Genomic DNA, 20177 nt, shown 5'->3' with positions numbered 1-20177 from the left:
CTCATGTTATAGGGCTTTTGGGAGAAGTTTACGCTTCCATATCTTAACTTCACTGACAAAACCAGTTTTGGTTTGAATGTTTTAATATAAGGTAGATCATCCTTCCAGCAAAACTAGTGCTATGCTAATGGGAAGAGTGATGCTTCTCCTTACCAAGAAACTTGCCTAGTTTCAAATGGTTATATGGTTGTTCCAGCACTCTGATTACTGAAAAGTTCAGTGGGTGATCAGAGGCAAACAGTGGTGCTGATTGCAGAGGTTTACTTCTACCCCTGTCTAATTGACGCTAGGTAGGCAGCGGCACTACATGTTACAGTGGGAAGTATAGGAAGGATTCAGCTGAACAGCCTCTCTTATTACAGGACTATGAATATACCACAGCCATGTGTGATACACAGCAATTTCTGTTAAGTCACTACTTCCAAGTTTTATACTTTTTCCCTTAGGCTGCATGTCCTACTACACAAGTGGCTTGGTTTTGCAGTAAGGACTTGATGCTAATTCAGTCTTTCTTTCATGGAAGCAAAAATCAGAGTAGAATATAGATGTATTATCTTTAAACCATCACCAGGGTACCATGTATCTATTAGAACAAGGTCTATGTTAGTCTGTGATGAGTGTGTGTTAATAAGGTGGGAGGGAACTGGTGCTGACTAGACAGCTTCTGCCAAGGAGTTGGTTACGCATCTCCCAGTTCATGTGGCATACCACAGTTACACAGAAGCACTGACACAGCCCGTTCAGTAACTCTCCCTTCAGACCTGTAAATAGTGCCCTTATCTTCCAGGCATTTAACCAGTATGACGTGGAGGCTAGCAGCTATGCTGGCTGGCTGATTAATTTGAGATGTGTGGCCATAACTCTTGTTTTGAGTGTCTGTTGGAACTTCACTGACATTTGACCACAGACCTCCAGAAGTGAAAGGCTAACAATAAATCACAGTGCCATTATTGACGATGTCTTGACAAACACTCTACAAGCCAGCACTTTTGTGCATCCCCTAACTTTACTAGGGTCACACCTGGGATGGATCTGACATACTGATTTTTCTTTTGTGTATGTCATTGTATGTTTTTAAAAAGAATGTATTTTCTGAGTAGTGAGGGGGAGTTTGCTTTGGTATGTACAGAAGACAATAGAAAAGCTTATTTATTTTTCATGGTGATTGGGTCAAGATGCAAGACATTTGCCTTTACCTCTGAGAGCTCATCAGTAGCTTGCACGGATGGCTGTTGGTGTTGTCTGCCTGAAATATGTGTGGAGATTTTTATTTTATTTTATTCTTTTAGTGCCAGCATGGAGAGTCCTCACATTAAACCTTGTCTGAGTCCTTGCTTGGAGAGAATACCTTTAACCTGAGGACAGGACCTCATGTAACAGAGTCCTTTGCACAGCTTTCTGAGTTACAGTGTTATGATTTTATAATAGTAAAATATGGTTTTAGAAATATTACAGTGATTAAACTGTCAAATTCTCTGAACTCTGGTGGTTATAATGCAGAGTTAGAATATTATAATAACTCTCAGCAAGTGCTGCTTGTTTAAGAACTTCAGCCTTGTAGTGTATATTATGTGTGTTAATGAAAGGTTGTCCTGTCTCTTCTGTTCTATCTATTGATGGGATCTTTTTTTAAAATTTTTTTTAATTTTTTTTTAAATTTTATTTGGAAGTTAATAATGGAGAGTTGCTGCAGGTTGTGCAGGGATTGGAGCTGAATTGGTTAACAATTAGGGAAGAGCATAGCAGTATAGCATAGGGTTAAAATTTTGTACTACTATTCACACACAAAGTATGTAGATGTTGACAGGAGTCAAGGACAGTGACGCATTCCAAATATAGGTTATTTAATGAGGTATAATAAAGCTTTGTGTACATAAGAAAATGACTCTAGGAATGGAAATTCATTCGCTTTTGAGGTAGTAAGTCATGTCTTAATCAGTAAACTGAAGTGCAGCTTATCTTAGGTCTTATTGCCATATACACAGATAAATAGTTACTCAGAGAGCATTGAGCATTATCTTCAAGTCATGATCTTGATGTAAGTCTTGTCTGCATGTGCTTCTTGAAGAGTTAAAGGGTGAGTTCTGTTAAGAGAAACAACTAGGACTGAAACACTGAGCTTTGAATTTTGCTTAATGCAGAAAGAAGTACATCTTAATATACCACATCCATACTTATGAAAAGGTTATAAACCAGGTTATACAGTGCTTGTGGTATGATTGGTTTTACCACAAGCTTATACTTGAATCTGTAGAAGAATCCACTGTGTATCCATCAGTGTTCTTGTCTGTCTGAATATAGTTGTGGCATTTGGCCTTAGTAAAGAAGAAGGGGTAGAGCACTGTACCATGGAATTAGGATACTCAGTTGTAACTAAACTCTTAAGCCTCACTAGCAGATTTAGCCAGACGCTCGTTGCTGTGAAATGGCACAGACCCCAACAGCAATTAAAATCCTGAGAAGTATCATACATTCCTTTGGATAATACAAAATGAAAGATAACATCTAAAAATATGGAAATCCCTGGTGTTTGGGAGAAGAGATCTGATTTGTTTGGTCTAAGGCAAACATCAGCTTCTAAGTAATAGAAACTGAAGGTGAACTTCACTGTGGGGTGTTATTCCATTGCTGTTAATGGTAAAAGTTTTTGTGTGCCTCTAAACAGCCGGTCCTAGTCCCAGTGGGTGGGATGGGGTGGGAGAAGATAAAATACTAATTGCATTGGTGGTCTGATCCAGTGTGGCAATTTCTAATTTCTGTAAGGTGGTTCTTTTGGTCAGTGTTCCTTTGTATGTGGATGTAATTTTCCCACACACTTGTTCTCCAACTGTGGCTTGTAGTATTCCGTGAGGACTTAATAATATGGTCTTCATTGTTAGTGCAAACTTGAAGTACTGTGAAGGGTTCTAGTAATGTACTTTGGTTCCTTTATATACATGAATTAATCTTCTATAATCTTTGGGGCATTTACAATCAAGAAATCTAAAAACATATTTAAGTAAATGAGGAGAAAAAACCACCCTTCTCCCTTTCACCTCTTTGTGCTATTTCTTCTTTCGAAATCTGATCACTTGTGATGGGCTTTTCAGACAGTATCATAACAGAAAGATACCAAACAAAATGAGAAAAGGGAAGGATTAGCCTGGAAGAGGCCTTGGACAGTGGGACTGAAAGACAGTAAGATATACTAGTAATAACAGTAATTTGTGTCAGAGGAAATTAATTATACAAGTATAACATGTATAAGATGAGTATACAGTGGTTTTTAAAGAATAAATACGCTAAGGCTACTAGTCTGTGCACATTTAGTGTTTTTGTAAATTTTTTTGTTGTTTTTTTAGTACTTTTAATTCTGCAAGATATGCAAAAAAGAGTGAGGATTGTGATTTGAGATCTATCCGTGAGCATTTGGTACACAGCATGAAAACGTTGGCAAATTTATTGATCGTGAATGGGAAAGCTGCTATTCTGAGCTAGGCTGTCTTAAAAGATGAGCAGTTATGTGAAGGCTGTGAATAACAAATAGTCTTAGTTCAACTTGTCAGTTCTGCTATAAAACTTCTGGTATATTTGCATTGTTTCTGTACATTCTTGGAGAGAAGAGGGAACCAGCAGTTTTGCACCTGTATACTTCAGCAAGTACATGTTTCTTCAACCCTTTAGTTTTTATTTGCATGAGTTATGTGAACTTTGCACTGAATTATTATAAATATTTTGTCAGATCACAGAGGGGAAAAATGGTGACAAAGTTTGTAATGCTGATTTGTAAAAGTCCATTTAATAATTTAAGTGGTTATTTAGACTAATCAAGCACAATAGTGTTCAAGCACTGTCAAGACTAAAAGATATGTGATAGCTGAAAAAGTGGAGTGACCCATGTGGTAAGCAACAATATTGAATGTCTTCTAAAGGTCTCCATTTTGGTACTTCCTCAAGGTTGCCCAAATTATTCCAGAGCTTTTATGCCTGTAATATCAAAATTCTCTAATTTGATCAGTAATTAGATACCTCCTTCAAATGTTTGATCTCAAAACTCTCTAGATTTCTTTCACTGTATCTCTTTAAGTTCCTGTGAATTGTGAAAATTTGCCTAGAACAACACTTGCTGTAGGCTTTTGGAGCATGTACTTGTAATGTGGATTCAAAGTAAAAATATATATGCTTTTTACAAAGGTTACAGGGCTGATTCATCACTATGTAGCTCACATTTATGCGAAGTTCAGATAAGCGTGGAGAAAAGCATTGATAGGTGACCCACATCCCGTCTTGGTTTCTGAGTCTGTTTTTGTTTTACAGTGAGTGAATTTTAATGATGTTAAAAATCCATCTTACGATTTTTGTGGTCTGAAAACATAACCAATGACATTAAGATGGGTCTCTAAAAATACTGTTTGAGAAGGCAGCTGAATACATCAAACACAAGCGTATGAATGCTGTGAGGTAGAACCTGAAAATTGGCTTAGATCCTTCGAAGTATTTGAGCAGTTCACTCCTCATTGGCACCTGACTTGCACTGAAATTGGATGTCCAGAGAGAAGCAAGATGCCTAAATGTCCATGCTCTTGCAGTGCTCTGAATGAAGTCACTTGTCTCTTATTGTCGTTCATCTTGCTTGTGTCCATTTTAGAATTTTTTGTAACCTGAAGTTAAATTTTGAATTTTAGTTTTTTGCAATACCATTAAGTCCATAAAGAAAACATGAAAGCAAAGCATTCCAACAATGTTTTTTTTCCTAACCAGCTCTCCAACCACCAAGACCAAAGGCTCTGCAGTCTTAACTAAACAGCAGAAGATACCAGAATCTATGTCTCCTCCAGGTACAGGTGCTAAGAACTTTTTGATTTATTCCTTGTTGTTGGAACTTGACAGCTGGTCTACACTCCAATCAATAATGCTGAATGCTACATTTTGACAGCTTGCAATCACAGCGTATGCAAATAATTTGGAGAACTAGGAGGACAAAAGCATCCTAAGCATATTAAAATAAATCCTAATTTCAGCATTAAGACATTGGTATTTGCATACTTTACCTTCTTTATGAATGTAATAAAATGGAAAGATTTCTTAACCTTTTGGAGCGTACTGAGAAGTTGTATTCAGACTGATAAAAATGAATTGCTGGATTGCCTGACAGCATGGAAGTGACTGATCAGACTGTCTTGGAAGCTTGGATCTCAGAGTTTTATCCTCTCAAGTCACTCCATCATCCTGGTTTTGTCAAGAATGAATTCGATAGTGCTAACTCCTTGTATTGATCACACTGCTGCAAGTACATCCAGTCGTAGACCCATAGAATACTGAAAAGATACTTGGGGAAGTACAAAAAGAGATGTAGCACAAAAGGACTTGCTTGACCCTCTTTCATGATAACTCTACAACAATCCAAATTAAACAAAGGGTATTGTACTTAAATGACAAGTAACACTTACCAACTGCCACCTGGAGATGCGTACTTCAGGCACTGAAGCTAAGTTTCCTGGGCAACATATTCTATTCCACCTCTGTTGCTTGATGGTGTTTCTATTTTATTTTATTTTTTTTTTAACTAACCAAATTGACAGAGTTGCTTCTGATATCAGTTTAGAAAATGGATATTTGAAGGATTAGTGAAGAATGTTTGAATGAGAAATAATTTGTTTGCTTTGAGAGCAAAACACCTGTTGAATTTGTCAATATGAAAAGATCTATACTTTAAATGTAGCAACCCTTGGCTTTGTCTGCTTTGTGTTTCGTAGAGGTGCACTTAGCAGATGTATTTTTCAGTAAATTGATGTTAGATATTAATCCTACATGTCACTAAACCTAATGTGAGATTCTTGGATATTCATTGTCCTTGTTACAGGAGAAACAGGGTGTTGACTGTGAAGATGCAGTCAGGTGACACTTGCTCTCAAATTTAACATTTTTAATTAAGTGCTTTTAATACACCCAAAATTTTGTTAGGTTTTAATTGATTTGTCCTTGTAGTGCTCCTCAGAAATACATCACGATGCATAGGAAGCAAGAGGCTCTTGAAACTCATGGGAAAGGATCTGTAATGGAAGATGAAAGTGATAGTAGATTTTCACTGCCCAGAGTGAGAAAAATCCAGATAATGTTTGTATTCTGTTTATTAGGAAATGCTGTTTCCGAGGGAACCAGGAATATCTGAATTCCAAACGCTGAGCCTCACTGGTCTGTGTTTTTACCGATCAACATAGTATTCAGGTGCTTCAGGAGTGTGAACAGTCGTGCTAGTTAAATGATGTATAAACCAGCCAGCTGGTTTACTCATCTAGCTAGCATGACTGTTGATATGGTGCTTACTAAGTGCTAAATTTGTGTCCCATTGTATCTGATGAAACACAGGAGAAAAGGTTCTTTGAGAGACAGTTCCTTCACTGCTCCAGAAGTCTGATCAGAAATCTGGAAAGGATAAAGCTGAGAACAGTGTCAGTTTTAGCCACATCCAGAGACATTTGTTGCATACATAGAGAACTGTTTGTTGAAATATGTTTCTTTATTTTTAATCGTGTAAATCAGAAGTAGCTCTTTGACCTACAGATTGCAGGCCTAGTTCTCTTCTGCATGTAAACACCATCCCTTTAGCAGTCCAAATATATTTCTGATTCAGTGTTCAAGCCAGCTGCAAATCTGTGGAGGTTCAGGGATGGATGAGACTGTAAATCTTGGCTTGGCACAATGCTGACTAAGCTGTCATCTGTGGCCCTGTCAGCTTTCAACTCTGTCGGGGCTCATCCTCCAAGCCATGCAAGATGTGGCCTGGTAGCTGCGAACCAGTCAGCTGGGCTAGAGACTGACTGTGTGGAAGTGTGAGATTTTAGTGATAGCTGGTCAGATGAGGCTTGGTATCAACTTCATTGCATGCAAGTTTGCTAATGCCTGTTCCCCTTGAGTGGGGAGTATTCTCAGAGAGATCTGGGCATCCTCTGCCTTCCTCAAAACCAAGGTGTGCTCCTCACTGCACAGGTGACTGGCTTTCTTCACCTTCTGGTATGGCATCGCTGCAGTGGGATCATCAGATCTTGTATCCTGTTATCTTGCTCCGGTTTTGTGAAAATGTGTTTTTAATTGCGTATTGTGCAGAAAACTTAACTTAATCCTCAAAACCATGAAGCCAAACTCTGAAAAACCCAAACCCAAGTATATATCAGATCTGAAAGCCACCAAAATAAATGTTCAGTGATACCTATTTTGTGTGTCTGTGGTACATTTAAATTTTGTTTAATTCATGAATATCTGGCAGAGGGAAAGACTGAAAAATCTGTAACATGTTGGTCATCAGGCTAATGATATTTGTGCATCTTCTGGAAATTATCATTGCACTAAGTCCATTCTTTTCAGGCCCAATCTGTTGGGCCAAAACCTTTTGCTTTGGTTCATGCTGCGTAAGCTTGCTTCTGTGTTTCGGTGAGTCCTGTGAGCTTCTGAAAGGTCCAAAGCAAGTCTGTGATCTCAGAGGTGGGGACTGTGGTATCAGCCAGAGGAGAGGAGGACGTTGCTGGTTTTCTTTGCTCGCTTGGTTGTTGTGGAAAACCATCAGAAAGTCCTCTCCTTGCTCCAGCTTCTAACTGTGCAGTTTGAGCCTGCGGAGGCTTGTGGACCAGTCTTGCGTGACTGTTAGGAGATAAAGCAGCCCTGACTAGAGAGCTTTGGCTTTTCAGCTGGAGATGGATTAACTCATGGTAGTTCTATCCCTGGAGATCTCTCGTGTGTAGATCAAGATAGCATCGATGTGTGGAACTTGGATAGATTTACGTGCGTGAATGCTCCCCTAATTGTAGCCAAGGTATTGGTTGCACAAAGTCAGAAAAAATGACTTCATGAAGTTGAGACCCTGATGTATGTAGAGAACTATGGATACGCTGTTAACCTGAGTAAATGCTTACACCTGTTAGTAGTGCCTGGTTATTACTTAGAGCTTTTTATCAGTAGTTCTCAAAACAATTTACTGATGAAGCAAACATTGTGATCATCTTGTGTATGAAGAACCTTGAGCTAAACAAATGACAAGACAGGATTAATCAGCCACCGACTAAACCTTAAATCCAGGTTTCCTGAGTTGTAGCTACTGATTATTCTGTTGCATCATACCACTTTTCTAACAGCTTTTTTCTTAGATTTGTCTGGTTTGTGTGGTGTAAAAACTGGGGCTGAGGTTACTCACATGCCTAGAAAACACCTTTAGGAACAATTAGCTTGATACAAACATTTTCAATGTGTTTCCTCTCAAAATCAACTTTTAAGGCAATATTTCCTTCCTTCCTGAATTTCCTGAATTATGCTAACCAGGCCAGTGGGGAACAAAGCTATTCCTAATTATTTTGTGTGTGTGTGCAGTGGGCATATTGGAAGATGTTAATGTACCTTTTGCCTTTACAGGGGTGCTTAAAAGTGTCCTTGCACATATAGAAAGTGATTTACAACGAATCTAAACTTGAAGTGCTGCAATAGAAAAATATAGCTTCCTCTAGTAAAGCTGTCTTGTTTCTTGTGGCCTGTTTTTAATGTTGCAGAATAGTTGTGTGGCTGTAGTTGTCTTCATTTGGGAAATCAAGATGCTGATACAAATCGGATGGCGTGGTCAGCTATCAGCTGAGGATTTCAGCTTGCTAACTGGTACAATCAAAAGGAGTATTCATCTTTCATCAGGATGAAATTTGAAAATGAAAGCTCTTATACGCTAAAAAAATGAGAACACAATATTTCAGCAAGATGGTAATTTCGCCCTTAGTATCAATCAATAGTGTGGCATCTTGTGAATATGCCAGGGAAGAGGGGAAGTGGTACTTAGCAGATATAAATCTCCATGAGGACTCAGTCTGAATATCTGTGTGACTTGGCAGATGTGGAAGATAGGAACTTGGTGAACTAGCGTATTTTGATATTTTTTGGCTGAATGCTAGTAGACTCATTTCTAGCAGGTAGGTGGTTGCTGCTGCTATCTATCAAATACTGCAGCCTGAAATGTTTACTTAAAGTCATGTGAAGCAGTGGCTGTGTTTGAGGGAAGACTGGATAAAGGTTCTCGCTGTCTGTCAAAAGATGGAGGTTTCTTGTACAAAGTAACTGTAGCAGAGTCATTTCTAAAAATGTTTATGAATGGCACTGATCAGAATTCAGTCCAGGATTTTAAAGCTCCATAGTAATGTACACTCAGTGGGGAATCAGGCTTTGACGTTCAAAAATGACAGCCTAAACATTTTCAGTCGGTGATATGTGATGACAGGACTACAGTAACAATTCTTGTTATGAGTAAAAAGTTACCGCAATTACAGCAGCTTCCTGCCATGCTAAGTAGTGAGGTTTTAATGGCACTTCTTATGGTGAAATGTGGTCTGAGTGCAATTTAATGTTTCAAACCTGTGCAGAGATTAAAGAGACATTCGTACTGTTACTATTTTAATCTTACTTATAAACTAGAACAAACACCAGGTTGTGTGTCCTGAGCATGATTTAGCAAACTGTTAGTCTTTTAATTATCTTCTTCCTAATTAGATTGGTCTGATTATTTGGTACTTAAAATAAATGCATATTTTTAAGTTCTCAGGGCAGTAGCTTTTGGAAAAAATTCATTGCTTTTCATTTTACAGGCATTTTGTCTTTCATGCTGAAGTATGGGAACATATGGCGCTACTTCTGATGTAGCACTTGTCTAAATATCTTTGCTTGTAAAATTTTCTGCAGAGCCATATAATTTTCTCCTGTAAAAACATTCCTAATGTATTTAACCAATTTTATGACTACAGCATGGGATTATCATGTTTTTGTCATTGTAAACTTTTACTGGATGTAGGTCATGAAATTCAACTGTGAACTATGAATAAGAAAAATGAACGGTAAGTAGCTAGAAATTCAAAGAGACTAGTAAGAAATTTAATAGTGATAATTGCATAAAAAATAAGATAGTTTATCAAAACACTTCCCAGATATTTTGAAAGGGTCAAAATAGTAATTTTATTTTTAAGCCGAACCCTTGGGATATCACTGACAGTCAGCTGACACGGAATCCTCTAATACAGTGTCCACGATACTCACATAGTAACTGGTTACGTCTCACATTTTGTGTTCAGTCAAGCGAACATATTTTCCAAGTGATGGTGTTTCTTCTGTCTGAGCCACGTGAAGCTTGAGTCATGAGCATGCATTAAAACATGTAAAATAGCAATACATTCATCTATATACAATGAAGGGAAACTGAAAATATTTCTGAGACTGAAGAGTTTGGCATAGCTGGAAAAGTTAGAGGAGTAGAATAGCCAGAATACTTTTGTATACTTTTGTCTACAGTGCTAGACTGTTATCCAGCATGAGAGATGATTAGCAGGAGGCTAATTGACCTGTTAAATAACCTTCTTCAGAAATGAGCAAAAATGTTTCTCTCAGGGAATGATGCAGACCTAAAACTATTCTTCTTACACAGCAGTGGGAAAGCAAGGATTCTGATTAACATGGTCCTCCTGAAGTAAAGTAAGTTGCTAAGGTAGGGGTATGTGATACACACCACCCATATTACCTGCCACTCTAGGAAATGCTCTGAGGTGTAGGACTGGTGTGGTGCCAGGCTGATGATGGGGTCTTGTGCTGCCCTGTTGCTTCCCAGCAGCTATGTTATCCAGGAGCCAGCAGCTTGAGTGCATATGAGGATGGAACTGGGCAGACTTTGAAAGACAAGCTGCCAGAATACCCTAGTGTGTCTTCTAGGAGTACGGGCAGGTTGTATTAAATGAAGACCTGAAGCACCTGCTTAGAATAAATGACCGCTTGTCTGCTTTACGCTCTTGTGTGTTGTGCTATAGAAATGTGTGTGTGTGCTGATATGTGTGCTGTTATCTTGCTTCTTGTGGAAACAAAATGACTCACCGTGTTGTCATGTTGGAGATACTGGTTTAGCTCTGGTTTGATACTGCTTCTGTTTATGCAGGTGGCTGACTTTATAGACTTGCATGTTCCCACTGAGTTCACAGACTTTTAGAAGCAGGGTTGGTTGGTTTTTTTTGTGGGTTTTTTTTTTTTTTGGCTGGTGTCATGGAAATATGAGCTGGGACTTAGAAATTTATTCCAGGGGAAGGAGGCAGCAATCCCTTTTTACCCATAATGTTCTGATCTGAAGGAAATCTTGCAACTTTCCTTTCAAGAAGTTCTATTCTTTCACTGTCTGCTTTCAATAGATTGGGATTTGCCATGGAGAGTCTCAGTCCACGTTTGAAGACAGTCAAGAAATTGCAATGCCTTTCTCTGCCCAGGGTGCTGCCTTCATTGATCACCCCAGAGCTGGGCTTGGGCCCTCACTGAAGACATGGTGGGAGCTGCCTCTGCAGCTTTTAGTAGCGCGGAAGCATGTCAGGCTCTCTCTCTGCTTCACTGGAAACAGTGAACCAAGTACAGAGCTCTTGACAACCCCTATACCTTGTAAAACAGTGCAATGGATGAAGCATCTTCAGTCTCCATGAAAAAGGAGAGAGAGCGAGCAGCTCCACCAGTCATGCTTGGGGGCCTGCAGCCCGGAGGCAGAGAGCTCTCTTCCCCAGAGCTTTTACAGATGGAGTAGCAAGTGCACAATTGCTGGAAGCGGAAAGGAAAGAGGAGGATGAACTGAACAGGATCTCCTTTCTCTTCACTCCTGAAACTGGGTTCAGAAGCTGATTGCCATCTGTAGGGAAATGTCACTCAGGTGTGAAGGTAGTGTTGTAGCTGTAATGGGACCAGGCTGTGTTTGATGCTGAAGGTTCAAGTTGCACCCTAGTGAGCACAGGTGATAAAGTTGCTCAAAAGAGAAGTTGTAGTTTCTGAGGTTTTTTTTGAGAAAAAGAAGCTAGAAAAGGTTAGACAGATTCAGAGTTATATTAAGGAGTGCATAGGTTGTAAAGTGAAGGACTCTGAAGAAAAGAAAATATCAAAGTTAAGGACTCCAAAGAAGGAAAAATGTCATAATCCAGTTACCCGAAGTTGGATTATAGTGGATTTACACTGTTTTTTAACAGTATCCCTGCTTCCAGAAAATGGAGGTGTGGGAGAGCAGAATTAGACTATAGGGGCAACCAGAGCTCCAGCATTTCCAAACTTGAAATGGTAAGAAATGATGTAGGTAATGACCACTTGATATATCACTTATTTGTGGGTGACAAATATAATAATTGAAAGGTTTTGTTAATGACTATGCAGTTTTTAGTCAGTCTCAGGTATCAGATTGATATCCTGCCCGCCTTGTTCTGCTATCAGATGAGAAATAGGACATGTATTAGAGTATCTGCCAGCCATGGTGTAGCTGCCATCATGGTAGTGTTGATCCTGACTGACTCACAGTGGGCGCTCAGGATTTTTACTTCCATAGCATCTCTGAGCTCCCCGTGGTTTTTGGTGTCTTGAGCACTTGAAGGTGCCTACTGCAAGTCTTCTCTTGAGATTGAGAATGGAGTAGGACTGCAGCTACTTTAGCAATCCTAGCAGTTGATAGTGTAGAAATGTGAATTTCTTTTTATATAACCTCTACTCCTGTACCAGAGTTTTTTGTAAGGCAGGATTCTTCCTCTGCATATTGGAAGGCAGAAATCTTTCATTACGAAATATTTAATTTTTCAAACAATTGCTGCCATGACATAGGTGAAAAGTCTGTGTTAGTTGAACTCTGCTAATAAATCTGAGCTTTCCTATTTAAAAGGGAGAAAGCAAAATATGTTTTCTATCCACTTTTTACTAAATTAATCTTAACTGTTTGTGAAAGTCATTACTGTGAGTCCTTTGATAGTTAGTGCTGTTGAAAAAGCAATTACATTGGAAGACTAACTAAAAATCTTAACATGAGGTTAAAAACTACAGTGCTAGTTTCGCTATCAGTTATATGGGGCAGAGATGGACTCCTGCTGCCTTTTATAAACACGGTTTAGACTATCTGCAGACAAGAACGGAGGTAATCCAGTTATTTGGATTCTCAGTTTTGCTATTAAATAGTTAAGTTCTTCTCTTTTTATAATTTCTTGCTGCAACAATATATATTCTTAAAAATCAATTTGTCAGCCATCTCTCTGCAAAGTGCGAAACCCATTGCACCTTGCTTTAATCTGGTGGGATTTGACTGAAGATTCAGTGACAAAAATTGGACAGATTCAGCTATGTGGCAAAAGTGGCAAAAGAGGTTGAGTCTAGCAGTGCAGAAGGATCTAATAAAGATTTTCCATGGAAGATCCAGATGGCTTTCACTACATTGCTCTTTCAGCATTGTAGAGCTGCTTAAAAGCTTAGTGATGCGCATGTAAGCATAATCAGAATGATCCATCAGGCCAGGGACAATGCATGTTACTCTGAAGTAAAAAAATAGCTTAGTAGATACGTTTGGTTGCAGTCCTCTTAATGCATTGAAGTTGTAGTTTCAGTATGTATAGCCTTATATCTTTGGCCCTGATTTGTGGTCATTTACAAACAGCTGTAACCTAATGCGCTAAAGTGATGCTATTGTCTTCTGTAAGCTTTTCTGTGTGTTCCTCGTTTTAAGTACAAAAGCAGCATTTGCTGATTTGAGGACCTGGTCTTTTAAAGGGCAAAGTATTCTTCACTAAACTTGGCAGTACAAGAAATCATGTGGTTTAGGGAGTCTGATACAAACTTGAAGTTCAGACCATGTTGATAAGTAAACTCTAATTAAATTTAGATTTGGAAACTATGCTTTGGGCATTGCAAAAGAAATGTTATGCAGATCAAAGTAATAGATATTGTTGACCAGAATCCTTGAAAAGAAGAATGGTCTGTCCTTGTTTCTTTACACAACACAAACCCAGCTGAGAGTTGGATGTGAGAGTCCTTGTAAAACACAGTGTTGTCCTCCCAAGTGCTGCTTTAAGGCAGCAATTAATTAATGTTTTCTATTTGGGTTATATTTTGTTTCCTTTTATACATTGGGTGCAGTGTAGTAAGAAATAGGCTTCATTTCCTTTGTGTATTGGTGAAAGATGAGTGCGTGTGTTTTCTACCTCTGTATAATACTGCTCGTCAGATAAACTTGGTATCATATCCAGACCTGACACAGTTTTTGTAGTTTTAACAGTACTATGCCTGTTCCCATGAAGGCCAGCTTTCACCTGTACCAACACCGAGATGTATCACTGCAAATCTACGAGTGAGTAAGAAGATAAGACACCTGTAAAATGTTTGTTTTTCCTTGATTTATTTTTGATAGTGGGCTGTATATTATTCAGCGTGAGACAGATGTAGGAATTCCTCCTGGTTCCTCTTGTTAGTCCTTGTCTAGCAGCTGTTTAAATGACAGAGCGCTGTCTAGTTAATATGGCAGCATGAAGTTTATGGTGCTATGAAGTTCCTATAGGTGCCTGTGCTTTACCACTTGAAAAAAAATCTCAGATTAACTGCATGGGGGAAGAATTTGATTATTCATTTTATGTGTGTCCATACATGGTAGCTTTTATTAATTTAGGGGGTCACTTATTTCAAATCAAATAGAAAATGTTCACTCAACTGCACAAATAGGACTATTCATCTATATAGCTATTATCATATCAGATTAATTAAAGTAAAAGTGGTGAATTAACTTCAGTTACAAAGGCTGCTATGCACTGCTTGATAATCATTTAATTATATGTTATATGGATATAAGGCACCGTATAACTAACATGTTAAATTACAAATTTTTGGTCAATCATTAGGAGGGTTGTTTTTGTTTTGTTTTCTAGATTATCAAGAAACTTAGCTAAATAGTCTTAGACAGGTTGTAGGTTTGAAAGATTCCTTGAATGATTTGTAATGGTTAGTTTTAACCTTATGACTATTTCTAACTATAGCCTTAAGTACCTTTCATCTCTCAGTTTGTCTAGATGGTAATTTTGATAAATTTAACATGAATCAAAGGTACTGTGAGATAGAAAACTTTCCTGGAATGTCACTGAGAAGAGAAATAGATTTTTTTTTTAATTTTTTTTTTTTTTAATTGCACAGAGCTAACATGAAATTGCCTTTCTGTTTCAAAAAAGTGTAACCCCTGTCTGAGGCAGAGCGTTCAGAGAGTAATCCAATGCAGGTGCCTGGGGACTGCTATCCCACTGCCAGGGTATTTGGTGGAAAGTTAAAATGTTTATCAGAGAGGATTTTTACACTTCCAATTTCATTGTAAGGTAATATGTGCTTCTCGGGAAAATATATAGACGTGGGCTACATTCACACACACCACACACCCCCTTCCTTCCATGCAGTATATATGCTTTTGTACCAAACTCCAGATAGGATGTGAACCTATTTGTGGGAAATTCTAAATCTGTTTCAAAAGGATAGGTCAAGTGCAAGAAAACACACGGTGTGGTAACGTATAGGTTATATTGTAGCTATACAAATAAGCTCAATATTCAAATATACAGGCTGTGAGAATCAACAACAAGAGAGAAAGTAGAATTAATACAAGTGTTGCCAATCTATTACTGTACCAAGGGCAGGAAATTAGACCTGCTCTCTGCAATAAATTAATATTCTGAATGCCTTGCTGTGTGCCAGGCTATATCTAATGCTTCAAAAGAACTATATGTGAGTAGCACTCTAGCTGTTATGTCAGGAACTGTGATTACATTTCTGGAGATTGGAATGATTTTTTGCCTGTTTCCTTTTGACGCTGCTTTGGTGACCACTAAGGGACAGCAGTGTTTGCTTGCTAAATAGGTAATGGTAGGCTGGTAAGATAACTGTTCTCCTTGAGGAATTGCAGATTTTAGTCACTGATATATTAAAAGTCACAATTACTGTGAATATGATTTTGACTGTGGTTTGGTGCTTTTTCCTGTTAAGGAATTGCATGAAGTATTTAACTGCTGTTCAGGAAAATAGAACTAGATGGGGAAATGCTATGGTGATGGTTGTTGAAGTTGTGGAGAGAAAGAAGTACAGGATTGTGCAGCCTTTAGATGAGGTTCTGCTGTGCTGCAGTTATTCCTGTCATCACTTTAGGTGAGGTTAAAGTCAGTGGAAAGACTCACGTTGACTCCTGTTTCTGACAGTTGGCCTGATAAGCATAGGAATAAAGCCGTATGAGTGGGACTTACCTAGCAGTGCAGTGTAAAAGGACAGGCAAACAGAAATTTGCAGTAGGTGCAAAGCTTTATAACTTCATATAGATGAACAAGGTCTTTCTAAATTTATTAGAGACTTTTCTTTTGAAAACTTCTTTTTTTTTTTCTTAATACCTCAGATTAAAAAAAAGGCAAGAGAGTTGCCTTGGGTATGTTTTGGTCGCTTCTGAATGTCAGTGTGATGAGCATTTCGGATCCCAGTCCTGTGACCCTTTGTTCATCACAGTAACAGACATGTTGAAATGATAAGTCCAGAATCTTGAGGGTAGATAGGCAGAACTCTGTGAATTTGTTGAACATATCTTAACGTTAGATGTTCTGGTCCTTGACTGTCTTGAATGAAAAGAGCAGAATATCCTTTTTCAGTCACCCCCTTTGCTAAAGATATAAAAAAGAAGACAAATCCATATACAAATATATCCTATGTTCTTTCTTACACACAGGAGAGAGATTCAAAGTAGAATCAAGAAAATACTGAACTAGGATTGTTGGGCCTGTTTTCTTGCCAAACAACAGAGTCCTTGAAGCAGGAATAAGAATTATGATTGCCAGGAGCCACAATGCACCTAGCAACCGTTAGGGTGCTGTAGGTTAGCAGATGACACGGGTAGTTCCAAAGTACCATTTCTAGCCTGTTCAACCCCATTTTGATTTTTAAGAAAAACGGAATGTCAGAAGGAGAGAGGAAGTTTGCTGCAAAGAACTGGTCACACAAGAATTCTCTTTTGATTTTATTTTCACAGGAACATATGTTTCATACTTGATAGTCAGTTCTTTCCCTAAATCTTTGTTTCCCACAGTAGTTAAAGTATGAAAAATCAATATGTATATAGTGAAGGAAACAGGTGGGGTTGGAATAAAACCTTGGCACAGTTGGCCACACATAATACGTCCCTTAGAACATAAACAGAGGAGAAAATTTCTTTTCCTTAATAAAAGAATGGCCAGTAAACCATGGGGAGAAAGGACAGAGGGATTTGGAAAATGCTTAAATTGCTTAATTTCATTTTTGGTGGGAAGAAGAAATGGATTTGAATGAGAAATTGATCATACGCAGTTTGATCCTCTTGTAGAAATATTGCCATTGATTTCTGGAGGAACAGGCTATAGCCACATTGTTTGCATGTGACTATGCTTTTCTGTTGGTGTAGACTAATTCACTGATGCTCAGAACCCCCCCCAACCCCTAAAAAACCTCACTACAAATGAGCAAACAAAATCTACTTGACTGCATGGAGACTAAATTAACTTTTTAATCTGTAATATGATTGTTATGCCAGAGCCGTGGCAGCTGAGGAGATATTTTCCTTGAACTTCTAGTCCTCAGACTAACTGCACACTTGCTGAGTATTCAGTAGTTGAAATGGTTAAGTAATTTTCTAAAAATCACGTAGATACATAAAGCTGAGACTTTTTGATTTATTTTGAGCTCTGAGGAATATAATGTGAAAACCTATTCAGGTTCTACTAGCTGGCCAGAGACTACGGTCAGTTTAATAATACACAGCTAAATTTACCATGATGAAGTGCTGCTTCATGCATGAAATAGATGCTGTGGTCCTGTGGTGGTGATTGATGATTTATTACCATTAAAACTGTAGAACCAATGTGCAGAATTAATTTTCAGTGGATTATTCATGATATCACTTGTTTGTACACCCTGGAATCTTATACGATTGATAAATATAACTTCTTTTAAAAAAACAAAAAAACCCCAAAAATAAAATATGAGAGATTTTAAAATTTGCTTTTCACAACAATACCCCCCTTTTCCTTGTGAGGTGTTTTACAAACCTAATCTAGCAGCAGTTTATGCTGCAAAAGATGTTTATAGCTTGCTTTATGCTGGTTCATTATCAAATTACTGGTCGTCTTCTTTAAAGCTCTCAGGGGATTGACTTAAGCTTAAGTGTATAGATCATCCCTCTCTGCGTGTTCCTTTGTTACCGACAGCAGTTTCTGGGCTGATCTCAACTGACAGACCTCCGTTTGAAACCCCAGGCAGTTGGGAGACCAGTCATAGTGAAATGCTCACATCAGGGCTTGCACAACTAGGGGAATTCTCAGCTCTAAGTTATGTACCTGGTTTTATCCTTTAGCTTCTGGGGAGAATAACCTGTTTAGGCATAGGATTAGCAAAAACTAGAAAACTGAGAGGAGAATCCATCCAGCAGAAGATGGAGAGGGGAGAGGTAGGTTAGAGGCATCCTCTCCTAAAGAAAGTTAGCAGCTGTGGTATGGTGTTCACTCTCTGGAGGGCAAGCACCCAATGGCACAGAGTTTTGGGGTTTCTCCTGGTGCAAACAAGACTTGCGTTTGGTTCTTGCGCTGTGGGGACTTGAAAATACCTATGCTGCTTCCAGAGTGGGTTCCTCAAACTCAGAGCTATGTAAATGTATACAGCTGGCCTGTACTGGAGGTCTCATTTTGGTAGTCTTGAATATATAAAATGAGCTCATGATGTGCATTGGATTCTGTAGGTGAGCAGGGCATGTTAGAGAGTCCTGCTGGAGTAAAGAGCAGCTCAGCTGCTGAACAGCTCAGCAGCAGCAGGCTGCGGGTTTGTACGTGTACTGGTGGAAGCATGAGTGTTGACTGCTCTTCATAAATCTGTGGAGTTAGGCAACATAGGGTATATGCTCTGACAGTGTCAGTAACACCTAAATGTTGGACTTAGGTGAAACTTTTCAGGTGCTTAGTGGTTTTGGTCCATGCCCTACAGAGATCAGGTGAGCCAATGACTGCTTTGTTCAGGGCTTGTTGCATAATCCTCCTTTATACACAGGCTCTTGTGCAGTTCCAGACTGACAGAAGGGCTTAGCAGCGTCTTAGCTAACAAAAGCAAGGACTCGGTATTTTATGTAATTCATCATTTCTTTAAAAGAAAAGAAGCCGTACATTTGCAAGTAAGGCTCTTCTCAGCATTTGTAAGCTGAACAGGGTCAGTCTGGGTCATTACCTGGATTTTTAACCTCTGGAAAAAACACAGGTGTGTTAGTGATGGAAAAACCATTATCTTTTAAGTCAGTTATAAATACTGTGAGGGTTGAAGGTTGAAATATTAAGCTGAGATTCTTTCTACTTGTTATTTGAAGTCCCAAAGACCAAGAGCTTTAAAGTTTTTGCAAGGTTCTCTGCAAACGTCAGCAGTGGAACGTATTATCATTCACTTTTGCCAGAAACTGCTGTATGATGCTGTGGTGTGCTTGTAAGCAAACACAGCCCTGTATGCCTGTCTGCTTCGAGTCCTGAAGCAGATTCATTTTTCTTCTCTCATCACAGCACCTATTTATTCTCTTTATCACAACCATCTTTTGTCTTATATCGTCTGTTTGCCCCTTGTCACTGCCACTCTTCAGTGTTATATTTTTGGAAGATGAAATAGATTTAATTATAAGCAAAAATGCCTGCTGAGGATGGAAGTGGTCCAGGACTATGTCAAGAAGAGATCATTCCCATTCTGGGGAAAAACTCCCTTCCCTGACCTGTTTCCTCTCTTGGAAATGCTGTTTCCCTACACATCTTCAGAAAATCCAGTGCTAAAGAATTTTAAAATATATAAGCCAGATTTCTGCCTTTCATGGCTGGTAAAGTAAATAACTATCAGGTGACTCTGCAATCCCCCATACTCTGATTACATGAAAACAACTGCGGTGCCCTCTGAGCTGCTCGGAACTGATTGCTATACATTACAGATACCAAGCCCTGCAGTACAACAAACCAGTGAGTATTCTGTTTGGTAAAAATCAATCGTGGTTATTCTTTCTACATCTCCCTGTTTTTTTATCTGTCATCTCACATTTATCAGAATGATCAGTGTTTGGAGTTTCATACTTACATCTGGCTTGACTGATGAACAATGGTAGATATGAAAGATAGTTTCCTTCAAGGGCTGTTGGCATCTCAGTCTTCACCCGTGGAAAAACTGTAAAAAGTGAATGAATGTTGATGTTGCAGTAAACATGGGTTTGTTTTCAAGCACTAAGCTTTACGCTCAGTGTAGTCATAAAACAATGATTTCAACTTATTGACTTCTGGAATGTGAAGTCATCAGACTTGTGTTATGGAAAAATCTTTTTATATTAGAGAAACGTATCTTAGGTCAAAAATAGT

General features: G+C 38.6%; 1 protein-coding gene across 6 annotated transcripts in view; it reads left to right on the top strand.

Annotated features, from left to right (window-relative positions):
• The window catches only part of CCDC85A (coiled-coil domain containing 85A), an 81999-nt gene that overhangs the window by 9311 nt on the left and 52511 nt on the right, over positions 1–20177 (top strand). The window contains exon 3 of one of the 6 annotated variants that reach the window (XM_069787660.1): positions 4741–4817. The exons of the other annotated variants lie outside the window; for them this stretch is intronic. Coding sequence (XP_069643761.1) covers positions 4741–4778 — 38 coding nt within the window. The 3' untranslated portion in view covers positions 4779–4817. The remainder of the gene's footprint in view (positions 1–4740; positions 4818–20177) is intronic. 6 annotated transcript variants of the gene reach the window in all.

The sequence above is a fragment of the Haliaeetus albicilla genome, chromosome 7 (genome assembly GCF_947461875.1).
Source record: "Haliaeetus albicilla chromosome 7, bHalAlb1.1, whole genome shotgun sequence".
Lineage (NCBI taxonomy): Eukaryota > Metazoa > Chordata > Aves > Accipitriformes > Accipitridae > Haliaeetus > Haliaeetus albicilla.
This window is presented reverse-complemented; position numbering and strand designations above follow the sequence as displayed.